General features: G+C 34.5%; 1 protein-coding gene and 1 long non-coding RNA gene across 4 annotated transcripts in view; one reads left to right on the plus strand and one right to left on the minus strand.

Moving 5' to 3' along the window:
• The window catches only part of PDE5A (phosphodiesterase 5A), a 129,800-nt gene that overhangs the window by 41,537 nt on the left and 67,682 nt on the right, over positions 1-20,581 (minus strand). For all 3 annotated transcript variants that reach the window (XM_025385801.1, XM_025385802.1, XM_025385804.1), the window contains exons 8-11: positions 18,036-18,144; positions 16,891-16,978; positions 7,062-7,237; positions 3,557-3,616 (exon numbers count right to left, since the gene is read on the minus strand). In XM_025385801.1, the coding sequence (XP_025241586.1) occupies positions 3,557-3,616; positions 7,062-7,237; positions 16,891-16,978; positions 18,036-18,144 (433 nt within the window). The remainder of the gene's footprint in view (positions 1-3,556; positions 3,617-7,061; positions 7,238-16,890; positions 16,979-18,035; positions 18,145-20,581) is intronic.
• LOC112624805 lies at positions 13,612-16,364 on the plus strand. The gene is made up of 2 exons (XR_003119475.1): positions 13,612-14,782; positions 16,217-16,364. It is a non-coding gene; the product is annotated as an uncharacterized LOC112624805 (long non-coding RNA).

Below are 20,581 nucleotides of genomic sequence, written 5' to 3' on the forward strand. Positions count from 1 at the left end.
GATAAAACACTCAAGCAACAGAAGTAGAAAAAACAAGGATTCTGAATTTCCTATCCACTAATTACTTTGTTACAACTGGAGAACTTTATGTGGATACAGGTATAAATATTTAGTAGATTTAATTCTCTTAAGAATAAATTTGTTAAAATAAAAGTTAAGAAAATATTTGCTAGCTTTTCCATTTATTTTAGGTTTTAAATTGAGATAATCAGACAAATGACAGCAATTTTGGTGATTGCTGGATGATACAAACACCTGTGTAGCTAGGGCTGTACAGGAATTTTTATTTGGTTGACAGAAAACTAGAACTGAAATCAATTGCTGAATTTCAACCAATTTAAGTGAATTACTTGACCTACAAGCTATATAACGCTAAATTTATCAATGCAGCTGCCAGAAATCTATTTTCTGAATGCAACAACAGCTGGTTTTGAACAATACTGCAATACAGCAATTTTCAGTTATTCCGAAGTATTTTTCTCTTGCTAAAATTATGAACGTAATTGAGAAAATAATTTTCAGGTTTTTCTGAAAGACTACTATTTTCAAAGTGAAAAACAAACTTGAATATAATTTTTAGAAATTACTTGCTTTATTTATTTATTTTTCACCTAGAACAACACATATAATGGTAGAGTGTAACCCTCACCTTCATTTTAGAAATTACCCTACAGTGCCTGCAGGCACTTCAGTATGTAGATAATTTCCAAATCACCAAACATACTGCTTGAAAACTACATCCTTCTAGGAAGAATAGACAAATGGGCCAGTTAAGCCTGAGGTGAATACTACTTTAAACCTGTAAAGCTTTGTAAATAATTGAAACACTGCTCATTACTTCAAACACTGTCATCAACACACAAAATAAATACAGACAATTCCATATGAGGTTAACCCAAAAAGGACCTTAACCTTTCAGGTAAAATTAGTATCTAAAGTTCCTAGAATTGTTTTTCTTGGCAGTTAACTCAGTTTCACTGGCAAATGACTCAGTTTCTTACTCATGGATTTAACTGAGAATGTTTACAAGTTCTCAATTTACTTTTTTCCTGACTAACTTACTCTCTCTCCTGTGCTGTGCAATCTTGTGTGAGCTCTGGATCCAGACTGCCTGGATTTAGTACTGGCACCATTCCCTCCTTACAACCTAATGAGATCCTGAGAAGCACAACCGAAACTCTCTAAGCCACAAATTCTCTCTTAGAAACTGCTAACAATACTGACCATGTAGGTTGTGGATTCAGTAAACTTAGTTGACTCACAAAAAGAAGTTAAAACATGCTTGGTATACAGGAAGTGCTCAACAAATGTAGCTATTATTATTATCTGTATCCTCTTGTTTGGGCAAAAGAAATGTTGCTCTTTCATGCCTAGGCCTCTTCAAGGTCCTTATGTCTTCACTGTCTTGCATTGTCAGTTTCACACTGACTCCTGTGCCTTCGCCTTTGTCTAAGAACATTCTGCCTCTCTTGCTTGTGAGCAATGTCTGCTCACACATTCAAAACCTAACCAAACAATAAAAAACTTCACATGATTCAGGCAACACCCTTCATAGCTGCTCCTCCACTCTCTTTACACAAAACATTATAACTTTTGAATAGTCTATATTCATTTCTTCCACTATTTAATTTTACCTTTTGCAGTTTCACTTCCCTGAAACTGCTTTCTCAATAGTCACTTAATCAACGAATCCACAGCAGTTTTTTCACAATCCTTGTATTTCTCAACTTTCCTACCACTGATGAGATCTCCTCCCTTTTTTTTTTTTTTTTTTTTTTTTTTTTGAGATGGAGTCTCGCTGTGCTCCCAGGCTGGAGTGCAGTGGCGTGATCTCAGCTCACTGCAAGCTCCGCCTCCCGGGTTCACGCCATTCTCCCCGCCTCAGCCTCCCAAGTAGCTGAGACTACAGGCGCCCACCACCACGCCCGGCTAGTTTTTTGTATTTTTAGTAGAGACGGGGTTTCACCATGTTAGCCAGGATAGTCTCGATCTCCTGACCTCGTGATCCACCCGCCTCGGCCTCCCAAAGTGCTGGGATTACAGGCTTGAGCCACCGCGCCCGGCCATTGCCTTCTGTGCCACTGCACTATCCTAAATCTTCCTCCTTGTTTAACTACCACTTCTCTACCTTCTTAGCTGTTTTCTTTTCCTGTTCCTTCCATCTAAGCCCATATTCACATGAGTTCTCTTCTCAGTCTTTCCCTACCTCTCTGTACTTTCTCCCAATGGATGCACCCCTGTGATTTCACTACCATGGGATGTTAACTCCCAAATCTCCACCTCTAGTTCTAAACACCACCCCGTCATCGCTCGAGTCCTGCCTTTTCTGATTGCTGAAGACGTTCACTTGGTTGTTCAACCAGCACCTCAAACTTACCTTGTCCTAAATCAAACCTACAGTTTCAGGGAAGTGAAACTGCAAAAGGTAAAAGTAAATGGTGGAAGAAATGAATACAGACTATTCGAAAATTACAATGGTTTGTGTAAAAGAGAGTGGAGGAGCAGCTATGAAGGGTGATGACTGAATCATGTGATTCTTAATATTCATCTTAATACTTCCACTTTAATGAATTAATGTCATCATCATTCTTTGAATTGCCAAAGTCAAAATATTTGGATCTTCTTTCCTCTCTCAGCACAGTGTTCTGTGCACAAGCTCTGGATGGTGAACTTGTATCCTCATTCTTCCACTGCATGGCAGTGAACTTGAGCAAGTCACTGGGCTTCTCCAGGCTTCAGTGTGGCTTTCATAACATAGTTATGAAGTTTACATGAGAACACAGTTGTGCAGTTTACATGAGAAGATGGACGTAAGGGCACAAAGAGTTTAGCATGTGGCAAACTACGATGAGGATGACAGAAAAAGAATCTCGATGATCTGTTCACACTTTTCCCATTCCTTACATAACTCTTGTCACATCTCACATGGCCCTTAACCTATGTCATCACAAATACATTTAAACACAGGAGGACAACCTTGGTTGTAAAGTGTTAAAGTGCCTCAAATTTTCATTAATCTCAACCAAGCCATTCCAAACCAAGACCTACAACATACATCTACTTACATATCTATGTGCTTTTCTCTCATTGTGTGCTAAATAATGCAAAGAGAATTCAGGAACTGACCTTATTTGACCCCAATTTCAAACAGCATTTTATAAGCCGTATGGTCAGAAATTAAAATCACTCTCAATTCTTGATAATACAGAGCAGGTATCAGTAACAAACTATAAATTGTTTTGTTATTACCCTAGCCAAGCAACCACCTCATGGTCCCCATTTCCCCAGGAACTAAAAGAAAAGTAAAATTAATTTTGGCCCCAAAAAGATGTAATGATTATAACAATTACTGGAAAACAGTATCAGAATCATACACTGTATTACACAGTCAGTATAAGTTATTTAATGACTTTTGCTTTGTATTATCAGTGACTTTGTATCCCTGCAAGAAAGCAGAGTTAATTAAAGATTTTTATGAGTATCTATCTAAATATTTACCAAATTTGGTTAGATTTGGTGTCTGAAATTAGCAATTTTTAAAAAGAAAAAGAATTACCGCTAACGACTGTAGCTCTCTTGTTTCTTCCTCTGCTGCTGAAGCATGATACGACAGAACCTACAGGGTAGGAAAAGAAGTCCAGGTTACACAGGAGAGAACTACCAAATGTAGACTAGAACTTCAAGCTTGGAAATCTGCTAAATCTTCCTGGAGAGATAATTAGAATCCTCAGAATGCCAAATCTTGTTTGCTGCTTTCTTCAACAGTGAAAAACCCAGATTTAGATTCCATCGCTTGTTTTGGAAAACAAAAAGTTATACTCCCTACGTTTAAAGAAAACTCTTGTAACTTCCATTCTGACATTATTGCTATAACAAACACATTATTTATAAGCCAGCCTAGAAATAACTTTTGGCTCAAACTTGGCAGAAAATTTATTTTGTTTTGTTTTATTTTTTAAGACAATATTGACCTTTAGTTATTTTTGCTTGTGTACAGATTAAAGGGAAAATCTTTGCATAATCTGACATTTTGATGTTAATATTTGGAAAGAAAGTAGTCTAGAAGTGGCTCTCAGATGAGGCCTGTAACCATTCTAGAATTCACACAGAAAAACTGGATGCCTGGGACACAGGCATACAGATTTAAGGATCCCTTTACACTCCTACAATTCAAGAGCTGAGAAGAGAGTAGTGCTGGCCTGTAAAGCCATCCCTTGACAGTTGAGGACACTGAGGCTCAGGGAGTCTCATGATTTGGCTGTAAGCTCACACCTAGTGAGAGGACAAGGAGACTTAGGACCCAGCTTTCAATTCCTAACCTATACACGTTCCATTACTTAGTAGAGTTAAAAAATCAGGCTTATTAACTGAATTTCCATTGCCAAAGTCATCATTTCTAAGTACAGGTTGAGCATACCAAACCTAAAAATCTGAAATCCAAAATGCTCTAGTGAGCATTTCCTTTTGAGTGTCATGCTGCTGCTCAGAGTTTTGGATTTTGAAACATTTTTGGGTTTGAGATTTTTGGATTTGGACTGCTCAACCGTTAAGTATAATGCACATATTTCAAAAATCTGAAAAAAAAAATGCAAAATACAAAACACTTCTGGTCCCAAGCATTTCATGTAAGGGCTACTCAAACTGCAAAGCGATTTTTTAAAACATTCTTTTAAACCAAAGTAGTGGTTGTATTTAAAATACCTATTGTGCTTTGAAAGCATATTTTTTCAAAGTTCATTTTTGACAGAGACTACACAGATTTACAAAAAAAACTCAAAAGCTTAAAAATCATTGATGAAAAGGTAGCTCATTTTCAGACTTTAAATGGTGAGTAAGGTAATTCAGCAACCCAAACCAGTATTTCTTCAACCAGTCTTTAAAATTTTAAGTAATGAAAAATTTAAAGCCAAATGATACATATTTGTACCATCTTATGATTTAGAACTGTTACAATATTGCACTACATTGCATCTTTTTTGCCATTTGAACCATTAATCACTAGGAAACCTCAAGAAACTCACAACTGCTCTCTCCTGTACATGTGAAATTGATGGGTCATGGCTATAACCTGTTGCTACTGAGACCATAGTGGTGGTTCCCCAAGAAAAGGTAAGACTGTGACCATGAATTAGACTAATATTAACAAGTGCAGTGCAACATGGATATATGAATAAAGAAATGACACAATAAATTCTAAGTTAAAAAAAAAGTTTATCACACACAAAAGATAAAAATAACATCTTACACATGGGGCATAAGGATTAACTGTTTTAATACATGTAAGCATTAGAATACACTTGAAACATTTGATAAATTTAGTTATTTTTATTGTCATCATTGTTTTATTGTTATTAGAATGATCACAATTTCCAAGTCAAAATAATTTACTATCTTTTGAAGACCTGAGGGATTTGTGCCCTTGGCTTTTGTCCAATGGCCTCATAAAGAAAGGACCATTTTTTTCAAAGTTGTATCTATGATCATAGAAATGACTTCACATATGACCTGAAATAAAAAACTTTTTATACTAGGTAAAAGCCTAATTATCCATATAATTAACTGAAGGAGAGCTACAAAGATAGAAGTAAGTCTCAATCAGGAAAATATTCAGAGATTTTGAACAAAGTAATACAAAGTGTGGGATTGCTTCAAACTAAGCCAATGGGAGGGGAAGGGAAGTGCAGAGGAGTGAGGTGGGAATGGATGGAGTGATAATGGCCATGGGTTGATAATTACTGAATGGATCATGAGGACGTGAGGGCTTATTAAGCTGTTCTCTCTACTTCTGTATATATTTGAAACTTTCCATAATAAAGCATTAAAAAAAAGAAATAACTTCTAATTGATAGCTTAGATTCAATTTTTCAATGAGAAACCATGGAACTGAAAAAATTAGATTAAATATTATACATAAAATATATAAACACATACACGGGATATATGTATATATGTGTATATGTATATTTAAAGCTATTTGTACACATATGTACATGTGTACATGTACCTAATTGAAACTATATTTGAAATATATACTTTTGTGTATATGTGTACATATATACTTGAAACAGATGTCCACTGGTTTATAATTGAATGTCTTTTATATAATACTATAGCAAACCTATTAATATATTTGGCATAGAAAGTAAAGGGTACTATCTGGTAAATTTTATATAACATATGTCCCTCTAGCTCTTTAGGTTAGTTATGTACTTAAGAGAGATTGAGGGAAATGTTATTATATCCCAAACACTGATTTTCTCTAATTTCAACTAGATAAGAAATCTCCATGTTACATCAATTGAATAATTTCAAGGCAGTTAGTGAAACATATATAGAAAGGACTGACCCTGTTGGAGTTGGCCGGTCCTTTGTGAGAAAAAGCATTCCTCGGTCAGTCCCTGGGAGCCAGTGATTTCTTCACTCGCTACCTGCACCTTCAGTCACTTGGGGGAGCTTGGTAGTCAGACAGATTCCGAGCTTCTACCCAAGACTTGCTGAATCAGAACTTTCAGAAGTAGGGTATATAAATTTGTAGTTTGAAATAGTTTCTCAGATGATTCCAGGAGTTAAAACTCTTCCTGCTTTTCGTTGATTTTATTTTTTCTTTTCCTCACTTCTAATTCTCTTAAGAGTGCCTAGGGTTTCTGTTTTTTTTGTTGTTGTTGTTTGTTTGTTTGTTTTTAATTTTTTTTTTCACAACTGTTCTCACGGAAAGATGGGGAGGCTCAGGCAATGGGAAAGGGACAGATAAGTGGCAGTAGTTATCTGTGTCAATGGTTATTAAAGTCAATATTGCTTTCTACAGAAAAAGCAAAGGCCTAAAGGAATAAACATCCTGAGTTGTGGTTTGGTTATATGACATTTGACAAGTTGCTTAAATATTCTGAGTCTTATTTCTTTCACTCTTTAGTTGAGGATAATAAGGATCTCATCATCTGAATCACATAATTTTGGTGAGGACATAATGACCGAACACGCACACACCATGAGTGATTATGAGGGAAAGGTCAAAGCTAAATGTCTGGCTGTCTTGGAGTGAGAGGTCCCTAAACTTCACCCACCTCCAACGTGACCATTTGCTTGGCCATGGCTCTCTCCACTGCTTCATACATCTGCGTATTCTGGATCCCCAAGCCACAAAAGATGACAAAAGCTTCCAGAAACTGTTCGTCATTTCGGTTGAAAGGTTTAACCTTGCCAGTATTCTCCTCCATCTTATTAACAAGTTGGCAAACCCCTATAACGATCCAAGAGATTGAGCAAATGTTATTGTTGATTATCATCGTTTTTGTGCATTTTAACAAACACACCCAAAGATTGTCTTATACTTTTCTCTTAGGAATGTTTAGTGTGTCAAAATAAGCAAATTAACCCCCACAAATATAAGCTAGAGAAGTAAACAGAATTTATATGAGAACTAGTTTCACGTAGTTCAAAATGTACATAGCTGGCATTCAAAAAATCCTAGAGTACTATTTTCTTCCAGACTCAGTCACGAATTTTAGATCAGTTGAGTCCCCAAAGACAATTTGTCCTTTGGAAACTAATTGGATTTTTGTACACTTGCCAAGAGAACAATTCTGATGTACATCAGAATTTTGGGTCAAGCAGATCTCCTTTCCTTACTGAGAAACCAGAAGTTTAAATACACACACACACACACACACACACACACACAAAATAGAATGCAGAAAGGAGGCAACTGACATAGGAAGTCTCAAATTTCAAATCTACGCCTCTGTATCCAGGAGAATCAAATTTGCAGAAAACTTCTGATGCTGCAAATAAGTATGCAAATAAAAATGACTACTTAGAAATAAAAGTCAAACATGTAGTCAACATAAATGGAACATTACGATAAATCTAGGAACATCAACATCTTCACTGAAGTGGTTGTTCTATGAGTTTCTGAGCCTAGTGGTCTCTGTGAGGAGTGAGAGGTCACTCCGATGACCCAGCCTACCTCTGTGTAAACAAAGTATTGTTAAAGTCCTTATCATTTCTGTCTCTGAGTATATAATAACAGACTTCCACCACGTGCCCACTGTGGGATACGCATTGTGCTAAATACTTTGGTAGACACATGATCTCTAGTCTTCACAATTTATTCTGCGAGGCAGATGTGACCACCCTCATTTTACAGATGAGGAAACTGAATCTCAGAAAGGTTACATCATTTGCTCTAAGCCACTTAGCTGGTATGTGTGGGTCTAAAATTCAATCTCCAGCTCAGCCTGCCACAAGGGCCACTCTCAACTGCCATACTACCTGTCAGATCATTGCTAGCAGTGCCCTGGTTGCATCTTGGCTTGCCCACACCTCTGCTCATGCTTTTCCACAAGTGTGCACTGCTCCCCACTGCCTTCCCTCCTGCCTCACCAGTTGATCCCTATACCTCCTTCACAGTGAGCTCCAGGAGGCCTCTAACTTACACGTGAGGCAGGCATTTTTCTGTTCCCTTAACATGACCAGTTGGTGTATCATAGCAAATTTTATTTCTATCTCTTTCTAGACTGTCAGTATCTTGGGCTTAGAGTTTTATTTATTTTTTTCAGCTCCATTTCTTCAGCTGGCAAAACATCTAGCATATAGTAGGAACTAAAAAAATGTTTTCTGAATTAATGAAAGAATGTAGAATTGCGGCTCTGACTGAACTAGTTTCCCATGAAGACTGTAATAGTCTATTATCCTTTATTTTTCCTGGAGCACAAAAGGATTTCATAGAGTCTGGAAGATGGTTGCACATTAAGCTCCTTTACCACCATCAATGTTCACTTTCTTTACTTTTCATACTATAAATGATCTGGACTCCCCTTTTTGCTCTTTTTGTTTGTTTATCTACTTTAAACAGTAAAGATATCTATATGCTTATCTATTAGCATTAGTGCTGCAGAAGTTACTTTTCTATCAATTATTCCATAGTCAAGGGAAACTTTAAACAAGATATAATGAATTTGGACACTGCAAGTAAAAGCCATATACTAAATGGCAATCAGCATTCATTATCTTAAATGTATATATCCTGTGTGTGGAAGAAAACAACAAGAACAACAAAAAACAAAAACAAACCAAGGGTTATGTCCTCCAACCTTTGTGAATCCCCAAATTATAAATATGGAACTGTTTACACAGGCTTCTGTCTCCCAAATCATATTTTCTTGAGAGTCACGTTTCATGCCCTTATCCTCACATCGCAATGGAATTGCCTTTCAGTTTTACCAAAGTTTTCTCCTACTCGATAGCCTTTTTCATAAACAAGATTTTAAAAATTACTTCCTAAGAATTACTACATGTATAGCAAGAAAAGTACAACACAGAGGGGTTATGTGAATACCAAGTGATCTGCGAGGCTTATGACCTAGCTAAGTGTCTCTCTAGTACAGTACTTCAAATCTATGCCTTGGTCAAAATTCACTGAATGAATATATTAAGAGTCGTTAAATTATACCTTTGGAATTGTTTGCAAGTCCTTTAAATGGAATGTTATGTGTAGAAATATCAAGGTTCTGCTGTAACAAATACAGCTCAGAGCAGAACAGCTAAAGTATATCCATGTTATGATCCACCATTATAGATATAGATCTATAGAAACAGAGTTAAGCTCTGGGGAAAACAACAACAACAACAACAACAAATGGGTACTGAAGACAAACCATCCATCTAGGCATATAAATTCTCTTTTGAAAGTGATATGAACAGCCATATTTAAATAGCATTCATGATAATCCCATCGATCTCTTTACACTCTTCAGAAAGTTTAATTATATCAAGCAAAAATACCCATGTTAAAACAAAAAGTTATCAAGGAAAAGAAGGTTTATAACAAATGGGGTTCCCTGTTTAAGAAAACTAAAAACCTGGGCACATTTACAGATAGAGTGTTCACAACTTCTTCCTTAATGATCTAAAAGAGTAAGGAGTACAAAAATGAAATTTAAAACTGGAAATTTGAGATGCCACATTACTCATAAACCATACAAACTCAGAATCATTTATATTTAAAAATGAAATGTTTAATGCCAAACCAAAAATAAAAGAGAACCATTCAGCAAAAATCCATTAATAAGTGTAATCGTAAATTAAGACAATATTCAAAAACATTAGGGGAAAACCAAGAAGTAGTGAAGTTAGACAGCAAACTATCAGTGCTACCTAATATTATAGAGTTCATAAAGTACTCAAAATGTGGTCAACACAGTAGCTCTGAGAGCTGGTTAGCATTGAAGGCACCTCTGGAAATTATGCTGAAGGGACTAGATGGCTTCTAAAATTAAACAGTTATATTTTATTTTCCATAATTACAGGGATTGGATGTTGTTACCAACCAGTCTTCCTCCTGGCTCTTTGGCAGAACAGGGGGTCAATGCTTATACCCTGCTTGCAGTCTTATGTCCTCTCTACCACCTAACATGGACTCCAAAATTAGCATCCTGCCTTATTAAAGTATAAAATGTACCTTTTTCACCTATCTTGCAAATACTTTCATTTCTGCACTTTTCATTTGTCAATTGTCTTAATTTGGAGAGGGTTTTGCTATATAAAATATTTAATTTTTTAAGGAGCCAAAATAATTATCCTTACAATATTCAACTATAGTGCCTTGCTTTTAAAACAGCCTTCCTCATTTTAATGTGATATATAAACCTGTATTTTCCCTAGTACTTTTATACACGTATTACATTTAATCTTATAATCCAACTTAATTTTTTTCCCCTAACTGCTATTGGAGTCTTATAACATCTGACCAGTTATCCATTCTCTGATGATCTGAATTGTCACCATATACTAAATTCATATTTGTTTCAACTATTACATACCTTTCCCACAATTTAATATTTTTGAAATCAGTATGCACGTTATGATCAATAGCTTGTCATAGTAAATTGAAGTCACATTTTACTTTCTTGGAGATACATAAAGTGGTGTCTTTCATTCAAAAGTATCTTACTTAAAAATAATGAAATACACCCTACTCTGTTATATACAATAACACAATTATATATGCCAGATTGTGGGTCTACATTTAGACTTTCTGTTCTGTTTCATCAATCTTGGCATGTCTTTTAGCACCTATACCATACTTTTAATTATTTTACTTTTATATCATTTTAATTTCTGAATTAAATCTAAATTTAATTTCTGAAAGGGCAATAACCATCAGCTATAATTCTTTTTACACCTCCAGTTGTAAGTATTATCAATGTTTGTAAATGTTGATCAGGAACAACCTCCCCATTCCCATCCAAATCTCACAAGGATACATATTAAAATTGATGCAAATCTAATCTGGGGAGACTTGAAATCTCATGAACTAGATTTTAATCATTTCAGAAATGTATTCACTTCTTAATGATTTTTAAGTCACTCAGAATTTTGTAGCTTTCCTCATATAGATGGCATATATTTCTGGCCAAGTTTATTCTTTGTTACTGTAGTAAATGGGTTTTTTTTTTCCATTGTTTTCTAACAAATTTGTCTTGGCATATATTAAAATTATTTCTCTTTAATAATTTGATAATTAGGCTTCTTATAAAACTCTTACTAGACCAGGTACTTTCAGCTAATTCTTTCTGGGTTTTCCATTTAACAATAATATAATTTTAAGTTATTTTATTTTGCCTCCTTTTTTTCTGTGTCTCATCTTATTTCAACCATGCCTCCCTTCTGATTGCTTTGGTTAGAATTTCCTTGGGCAATAGCTTTTTTTTTTTTAATAACAAATTTTTTATCAATTACTCCCATGAACAATTCTAAAATCCTTTCAAGTTAGTATTGGTTACTACCAATTTTTATAGAAATTCTCAATTTCACCAAACGTTAATTCCTATTTGCTACATTGTATTATCAAGTATCTTTTAAAATGTCTTCAGTATCTGTAGTTACATTCCCGTGCTCATTACTAGTTGCATTTCTCTCTTAATATCCTCATTATCTGTTGGAGGTTTCTCTATTATTATTGTGTTTGCCCATTATCTCTTATTTATTTCTTCCCATTTCATAAGTTTATTTTTTCAATTTTTTCTTCTACTTTCCTTCTTCTCATGTATATATTTATTTGGGGAAGGCAGCAGAGTGAGAAAGAGAAAGGTGCTGTTTTTCTAATTTCTACGGTTGAATGCTTAGTTAAAATTTTTTCATTATTTCTTAATAATAATAAAATATTTAAAGCTACATAATTTCCTCTGAGTACAGCTTTGACCATGTACCTTGAGTTTTTAATGTTATGTTGATAGAACAATTAAATGAACTAGATTTTAATCATTTCAGAAATGTATTCACTTCTTAATGATTTTTAGATTTTCTAAAATGCTATAATTTAATTATGACTTTTGATTTCTTCTTTGTCATTTAGGAGAATGCTTTTCAGGTTCTAAGTGAGTTTTTTCCTTCCAATTTATCTTTTTGTTATATATGAACAGTTTTAATGCACTGTGATCTATGAAAGTGGCCAATAATTCTGCTTTTCAGAAATGACTGACTTTGTGTTGCATATCATCAATATTTGATTTCTGACACATATTTGAGAATAATCTGTATTTTTAAATTCTGAAACATGAAAGTAAAGCTATATATGTCAATTAAATCCACTTAACTTTTATCAATTCTAATGTTTATTTTTTCCTATAATTTAACGCTGACAAGTATACTTCAGGCCCACTATGATGATCATTTTGTCCATTTCTTCGTGTATTTTTAACAGTTTTAATTTTTGTATGTCAATGATGCTATTTAGTTTATTAGCATTCACGGCAATGACATTTTCCTCTGTGAGTTTTAATTTTACTCAATGAAAGGTGATTCTTTACATTATGCTTTACCATAAATTCTACTTTGTTTGATAGAAATATTGTTATCCCTATTCAATTTTTGCCCATGTTGTATAAAATGTGTCTTTACAAATGACGTATACTTCACAGGTTCCAGGAATTCCTTGGTGTTCCTGATCCACTAAAGACTACTTCTCTGTTTTCTAGTGCTACTAAAAAGTTTTCCTTATTTTTGTCTTTCTTCAGCCAATTATTAAAGCTGTCATCCTTACACTGATTTTTATTATATAGATCTTCACTTCTGTAATTCTAAACTATAATATCTTAATTCCATTTTTTTCTAATTTTCTTCCACCTATTACTGCCCTTATACCCTACAGTCTTATTTCCTTGTGCTTATTATAACTAAGCATAATTTACAGTTCTCTGAGAAAAAACCTAGATACTTTAAGTAATACGAGCAATGTATACCATGGAAGACAATGTACAATTATAAACAAATGAACAGATAGTGATATTGCCAAGTGATAAAATTTAATATGAAAAGTAAAATGAAGTATTAGTCAAACTTAAGCTAACATAATATTAGAATACTTATTTATGCCTTGGAATTCTACTGCAACATACAGAAGAGCAGCTCATCTCTACACGCATTCACCTATTTAAAGGTCCAACCCTGAATAATTCATTAAATAAAGCCAAAATAAATTAACAGAGTAAGCTAAGATGATGTGGCAGTGACAATCAATGATTCCAAAATTTATTGAGGCCTACTCAAAAAAATTCTGCAGGCATGCAGGTCTCCCAAATTTTATTGATAGAAAGGAACTAAAACACACCATTTGGAGCATCGGAATGATGTAGGTGTTTAGCCAGTTCAAATAGGCTAACAGAACAAGTTTGAAAGTGTAAGAGACTTAGAAAATTCATTGTGGAAGTAAAAAACAGAACCTTCTTACAGTGTACATGAGAAAGGATGAAGATAGTAACCAGCTTACAAATACATATTTATTTCTCATATTTCTCTGTCAAACAATGCGTGGTGCAGCACTGTAATTTTTATTTTTATGCTTTTCTTTATTAATAAGGAGATGAAAAAGCAAGCTATTTAAAGTGGAGATGTTCTAAGCATCTGTTTTTGAAAAAAAAAATTTTCAATGGGAATAGAACTAATTTCTGGAAAATTTATCCTGAAATTGATATGGAAAAAATAGGCATTAAAATGTCTGGTAAATATGATATGGGAAAAAGGCATATTTAGCATAATAATAGGGAAAATACTTAGTGAAAATAAATGAACGTTCAATGAGAAATATATTTCCTTAAAAGTATTGGAAGCAAAGTAGTGGAAACACTGTGTATTAGCCAGAGCACTAAGAAAACATTTGATAGGAAACAATACCTCAGGGAATAAATGTGATGGGACAGCAGGCCCCATAGTGGTCTAATGTCTATAATTCCATCTAAATGTCAGTAATGGAAAAAATGAGAGGAAGGAAGAAGATTACAAAAAACACATGTGTCCATCTGTCTTTCTGCATGTAACTCTATAGGGATTCTCTATTAGAATTACATAATAGTGGAATCTGGCCTATGACATGTAAGACAAATTATCCACAACCATGACATTTTCCATGCTGCAACTGTAGATACATAAGTATAGTCCAGAAATCATATTCTTACTTTTGTCACTCTTGTAAAGTAGCAGGGAACACTGGAAATTTTCCCCCTTATATTTGGGATCTACTTGAGAACCTCCCTTCACCCCACACAAAACCCGACTAGAGAAATCATTTCTTTTTCCTTTCTTTTTATTTACAAGGATTTTTTCTCTCCAAAATCAACATTTGCCTACTTTTGGCTCTGTCATCAAGTAGGGTGATACAAAATACATGCCAAGAGAAGTCTGATTGTGTCATTTTTTATTTTTTGCTTACTTGTCTGACACAGTGACAGGATCACAGAATGTGAATTTTGAACAGATCTGAAAAATTACTAAGTTCAACTCCACAGAGGTGAGTAATGTGCCCATAAGTGTGGTTGAAGATGAGTAGCGCTAACACAGTGCTGTGAGTCCGACCCCTAGTCCAGTGCTCTTTCCATGTTGCCTAACTTGCTCTCATTTACCTTCACATAAAGTGACAAAGGGGCCTGATGCGTAACTTCCTCCAGCCACTCCCCATTCCCAGTTATTACTCCAAAGAAATGCTGCTGGGGAAAAGTGAAGATGTGACTCGATGGAGCAAGCTGCCACTCTGCTTTCCTTCCTGTGACAACTTACTAGTAAATAATGCATTCCTTCTGGAATTTAATTTCACATTTTCAAAGGCCAAAGACAGCTTGTAGTAAATCTTCATACTTATAAAAAAGCATTTTAAACAGCATAACATTTATAATATAGTTTTCCCCTTGACCTCCCTAGGAAATAAAATTTTATAACATTTACTTGGTATCATATTGTAAGGCGCCCTTGGCAGTTTTCTCTTATTGCTTATGTTAGAGATCTGATCAGTGACAATCTTTTAAAAAGATCTCACAGATTCATTAGCCTCTACTTTTTTCTCGGAGAACTGTAGAAAAGTTGACTCAACCGCCCAGCAGGGGGTTGGCACGCTGCTTTCTAAGCAGCTTTAATGTACAATTCACCAGGGTCAGGAGTAACCCTAGAGCTGAGGCTCTAGATTAGCATACTGAAGACTGCTGGGGTGGAGTCACAGTAACTAAGTTGACAAGACTGATTTATAAAACCAGAATAGTATCAATGTTCCAAAAGAAACAGATCTGTCCCAGAAACAGAAGTACAAGCACCTGCAGCTCCAACCCATTGCCTCAAGTCCAGCTCATACAATAAGAAACAACTGTCAGGGCAACCAGTATATTTGAGAGGACATGAATAATGCATTCTCTTCCCATGAGCTAACCTACACTGGAAAAGAAAGTAATCAGTACAAGTTGGATTGCTGGGACTGGAATCAGAACAAGGGAAATCAGAGTCATAGAATGTTGAATTGTACTAAGCTGATGTATCCCTTTCACAATACAGATGCATTCTAGGCAGAGGGACTGGGAATAGGAAAGATATTACTGGCTATAACTTGATGCATCCATTGCACCTAGTGAAGGCTCACCATATGGTCAGAATACTCAGTGCACACTGATGCAACTCTCCACATACATCTCTGTGTTAGGGACAAATGTTACTTTACTCTTGCACAGAACTTGGACAGTCACTTTTAATATCTGTCTTTTCTTTTTCTACTTTCATTACTGATACCTTCTGCCCCTTCTTTCTGACTAAAACTCTCATTCAATAAAATTATAGTCAAATCTTGCAACTGGAAAAGTATTCAGACTTTTAAAGTTATATTTATATATCTTAATGTTGGTCCATTAGAGTTTTAATTCTAAATTTAACCTTTAAAAAGTTATCATATTTTCTTTATTTCCAGGTTCCTAGGAGAATGTTAACAGTCCAGACCTTTTTTACTACATCTCAGAAACATCAATATGGATGACTGGCATATAAAATCCTACTTAACCTTTACATAACTGCAATACTAGGAAACAAATATGTCAATAAAAGGAAACATCATTCAATTTTTCTGAGAATGCATTCTTCCATCATTCCTGAAGTAGAGGTTTTTCTATAATCATATTAAGAACATAAGCTCCTGAGGGCAGGGATTTCTGCTTTGTTCATTGATTTATCCCAACTGCCAAGAACAGTGAAGTGCTCAATAAATATTTATTAAATGAATAAATAAATATAACCTATCATCTAAACTACATTCTTAAAAAAGTCAACATCCAGGAAATAAGACTCTAAAACAATACACATTATCACTTGATATCTCTTATGCAGTCTACTAAATTTCAATACATCATCAATCATTCCTAAACAAAAAATTCTGCTGAAATAGGATAATAATTATAAAAGTACACCATAGTTTATAAGATATTTAACAAATGTCTGTTCATATTTATCAATTATTTTAATTATTCTATCATTCCAATTTTTATCTGTTTTTAAACATTTTATTCTTTACATTTGAAAGAAAGAAGTATAGCTGGGAATACATTTTTAAAAATAAGTTTAGAGTATAGGTTAAAGGAAAGGCTTTACCTATAACTTTATTCTTCTTTCCATTTTTTATAGGTGTACAAAGCAAACTTCTAATGCACTGCTGGCTTACATTTCCTGTATTTTCAGTCTAAACAAAAATAAAAAGAACAAAATAGCTAAAATGGTAAAGAGATTGATTTGTCCATTAGATGCTATAGAAACTATATGACACATTTGAAAGCACTATATATTCAACTTTTATATTAGCTAGAGAACATTGGAAAGCAGAAAATGTATAAATTATAATAAAGTTCACATAAATGCAATATAAAGCAATGTCTTTACTTTGTTAAAAATATCGGATTTTTTTTCACTTTAAACTTTCCAAGCAGCTTATAGTAATAATAAGTAAAATATAAAAATAAGTAAAAAAAAAGAGAGAAGTAAAATAATAATAAGTAAAATATAAAAATAAGTAAAAAAAAAAGACAGAAGTAGAAGTACAGTATCTACTATACTAGTGTAGTAAATGCCCCTAATAATTTAACAAGAGGGGCAGAATCTAAATGCCACCTAAAATGCACCATGTTACAAACCTGTCCTTTAGTAATACCACTGTTGCTATTGCTATATTGCTAAAGTTCTAACAGTGTCTCCAAATAACAAAATCATCCAAATAACAAAATCAAGGCAGCTGCCTCAAAGTGCAATCCTTTCCTGAAAGGGGAGAGAAAATACTATAATTCAAATTTTCCAGTGTCTGAGAACAAGATATTTGTAGCTTTGAGGTCAAGAAAAACAGACATCCATTTTCCCAGAGCTACTCACTATGACGGATTACCAATTGCATCAGTTCAAGCCACACGGAAACTAATTTTTGAAAATAAGACAAAAACTCTAGCAATATTTTCTAAGGAATGTCATTGACATTATGTAGGTAATAGCTAAATTACTTCAAAAACAGTATGGTTACTTATTCATAGATATTTAAAAAGGTGAAAAAAGTACAAAGAAAAATACCCAAGTACAGCTCTCAATAGATGTTATGATCTATTTTATTCTCCTTCCTCAGATGAGGGAAAGTACAGATCATTCCTAAACAATCAATTCTAGAGCCAGTCCTTCAGTTTAAGAATAATAACTGTGAATACAGATCTGATGGGAAAACAGCCTTCTAGCTTTAAGTCTAAAATTGGGTTACTTACTGTCCAGGGAAATCTTTTATCCTTACTGACATCTGGGATATTAAGTGGTTCCATAGTATTTTTGACATACTGAGCATACATGTAATTGATTTTGTTTGCATCATATTCCCTGTAAAAATAACAGATATGAGTTCCCTCTGTGCAGTTAAAAAAAAGCATAGGCAAACAGTTAAATAAATGATTAAGGGAGAAAAACCCAGCCTTAAATTATAAGGCAAAATATATACTTACATGGAAAATGCAGCTTTAAATGTGTTTGACGATTCACAACTTTGTCAGTTACTATAATTTAAATGTTTTGGAAAAAAAAAAAAAACCCACAATTTTTCAACAAGTTTTATAAAGGTGAATGGCCTTATTCTCATTACAAATGGGCATGGTGAGTTTTGGTGTCATTTAATGTAAATTCATATGTCCCTTCATGTCTTATTTTCTCATCAGATTATAGAATGCCAAAGGTCTAGTGCTTGTTTTACTTCCTCATTATTTGGTTTATCTATCCATCCCAATAAAACAGTATTTTACATATGTTAAGACCAAGGGAAAAATCAAACAGCTTAGAAAAAATGTTTAAAGCTCTTCTCTCAAGTCTATTTTCTTTCTCCTTCTGTCTTTTTGTCGTGTCTTCTTTAACATCTTTCCCTTTGTTCAGTTTCCTCTCTACACAGTTTTTCTGCTTTGAGATGTTTTATGATACTTTTAAAATTAAAAATTTACCTTCCTCAAAAAATTTTATGAACTTACAATATTTTTACCACTTATGTTCCAGTCCCTTGCTTAACAGACTGAACATGAAAGATTAATCTGATGCCAGGGGGTACAGTGTCAGTGCAAGGGAGGGAAAACAGAATGGAACGTGTTTTTTTCATCAGGAAACTCCGTATGTTCCCTTGTGGTGATGATGAATTCAGTAAAGCGGGTCAGGTTATGGAAATTTACTCCATCTATAAGGACCTGCTTATTTTAATTGTAATATCACTAAAGAAGTAGGAAAACCTAACAATAGTAGACATTTCAAGATAAAATATAGTTGACCCTTGTACCCACAAGTCCACATCTTTGGATTCATCCAACTGCAGTATCGAAAATAAGTCAAAAAAAAAAAAAAAAACATACATTTAAACAATAGTACAACATAACAATTCTTTAAATAGCATTTACATTGTATTAGGTATTGTAAGTAATATAGAGTGGATGTGCATAGGTTATAGGCAAATACTACATCATTTTATACAAGGGACTTTAGTGTCTGCAGATTTTGATATCCGCAGGGGTTCCTGGAACCAATTTCTCAAGGATACTGAGTGACAACGGCATACATCTCAGGAAAAATGTCCACTTGCTCTAAGTTTCCAAAGTTCCAATGTTTTGCCTATCTTCTGTCCCTCCCACCCAACCTGCCCCAGCTGCTTCTTGGGACAGTGGTTTCATATGGCGTCCTTCAGTGCTAGTGATTCCATGAAGATTCTCAAACTCTGTGGCCTTGTTCCTGGTCAAAATATTTCAGTCTTCCCTTTGTTGTACATTTTTTTTTTTTTTTTTTTTTTTTGAGACGGAGTCTCGCTCTGTCACCCAGGCTGGAGTGCAGTGGCCGGATCTCAGCTCACTGCAAGCTCCGCCTCCCGGGTTCACGCCATTCTCCTGCCTCAGCCTCCCGAGTAGCTGGGACTACAGGCGCCTGCCACCTCGCCCGGCTAAGTTTCTTTTTTTTTTTTTTTTTTTTGTATTTTTTAGTAGAGACGGGGTTTCACTGTGTTAGCCAGGATGGTCTCGATCTCCTGACCTCGTGATCCGCCCGTCTCGGCCTCCCAAAGTGCTGGGATTACAGGCTTGAGCCACCGCGCCCGGCCTGTTGTACATTTTACTTTAAGTGTAATTTGGTCAAACCAAGTACTGACCACTTGTCTAGTATTATGTATACATGAAAAAGAATGAAAAGGAAATGACAGAAGAGTGACATAAGAGTAAATGAACTTTGAATATTTCTTGAGACTAGACTGAGAGTCTGCGAAGGCATGCCAGTTATCATATACATCAGATCTAATACACTCCTGAGGTCCTACTTCACACATATTATCTGGGTGACACTCAAGAAACGGTTATATAAATGCAGGGTTTAGTTTAATAAAACAACGTTTAAAACTATAAATATTTTATAAATAGCAGCAGCCTAGAGAGAAGAAAATAAGAAGCTATAGTGAAAAGAAGAAAAATGAAAAGGTGACCACCAGGAGAAGGAAGTACATTGGAGAAGTAAGTATCCTCGTAAAATCTCTTTTAAAATGATAATTATCATATCAATAACCATTATTATTCTTATCATCATCATTATTATAAGAGTAGGAGCCAGAAAAAAATCCAAAATGGTTAAGCAATTTGTCAGAGATCAGAAATTCAGACTTACACTAGTTAATATACAGAAGGAGAAGTAGAAAAACTAGTTATAAATCAACAAATACCTGATACCTTATTTAACTCCCTGAAATTTTTAGGTTTTCCCGATGGTTACTTTAAGTGAAAACTGAGCATTAGATTTATTAAAGTTA

This window comes from Theropithecus gelada, chromosome 5, assembly GCF_003255815.1.
Source record: "Theropithecus gelada isolate Dixy chromosome 5, Tgel_1.0, whole genome shotgun sequence".
NCBI lineage: Eukaryota > Metazoa > Chordata > Mammalia > Primates > Cercopithecidae > Theropithecus > Theropithecus gelada.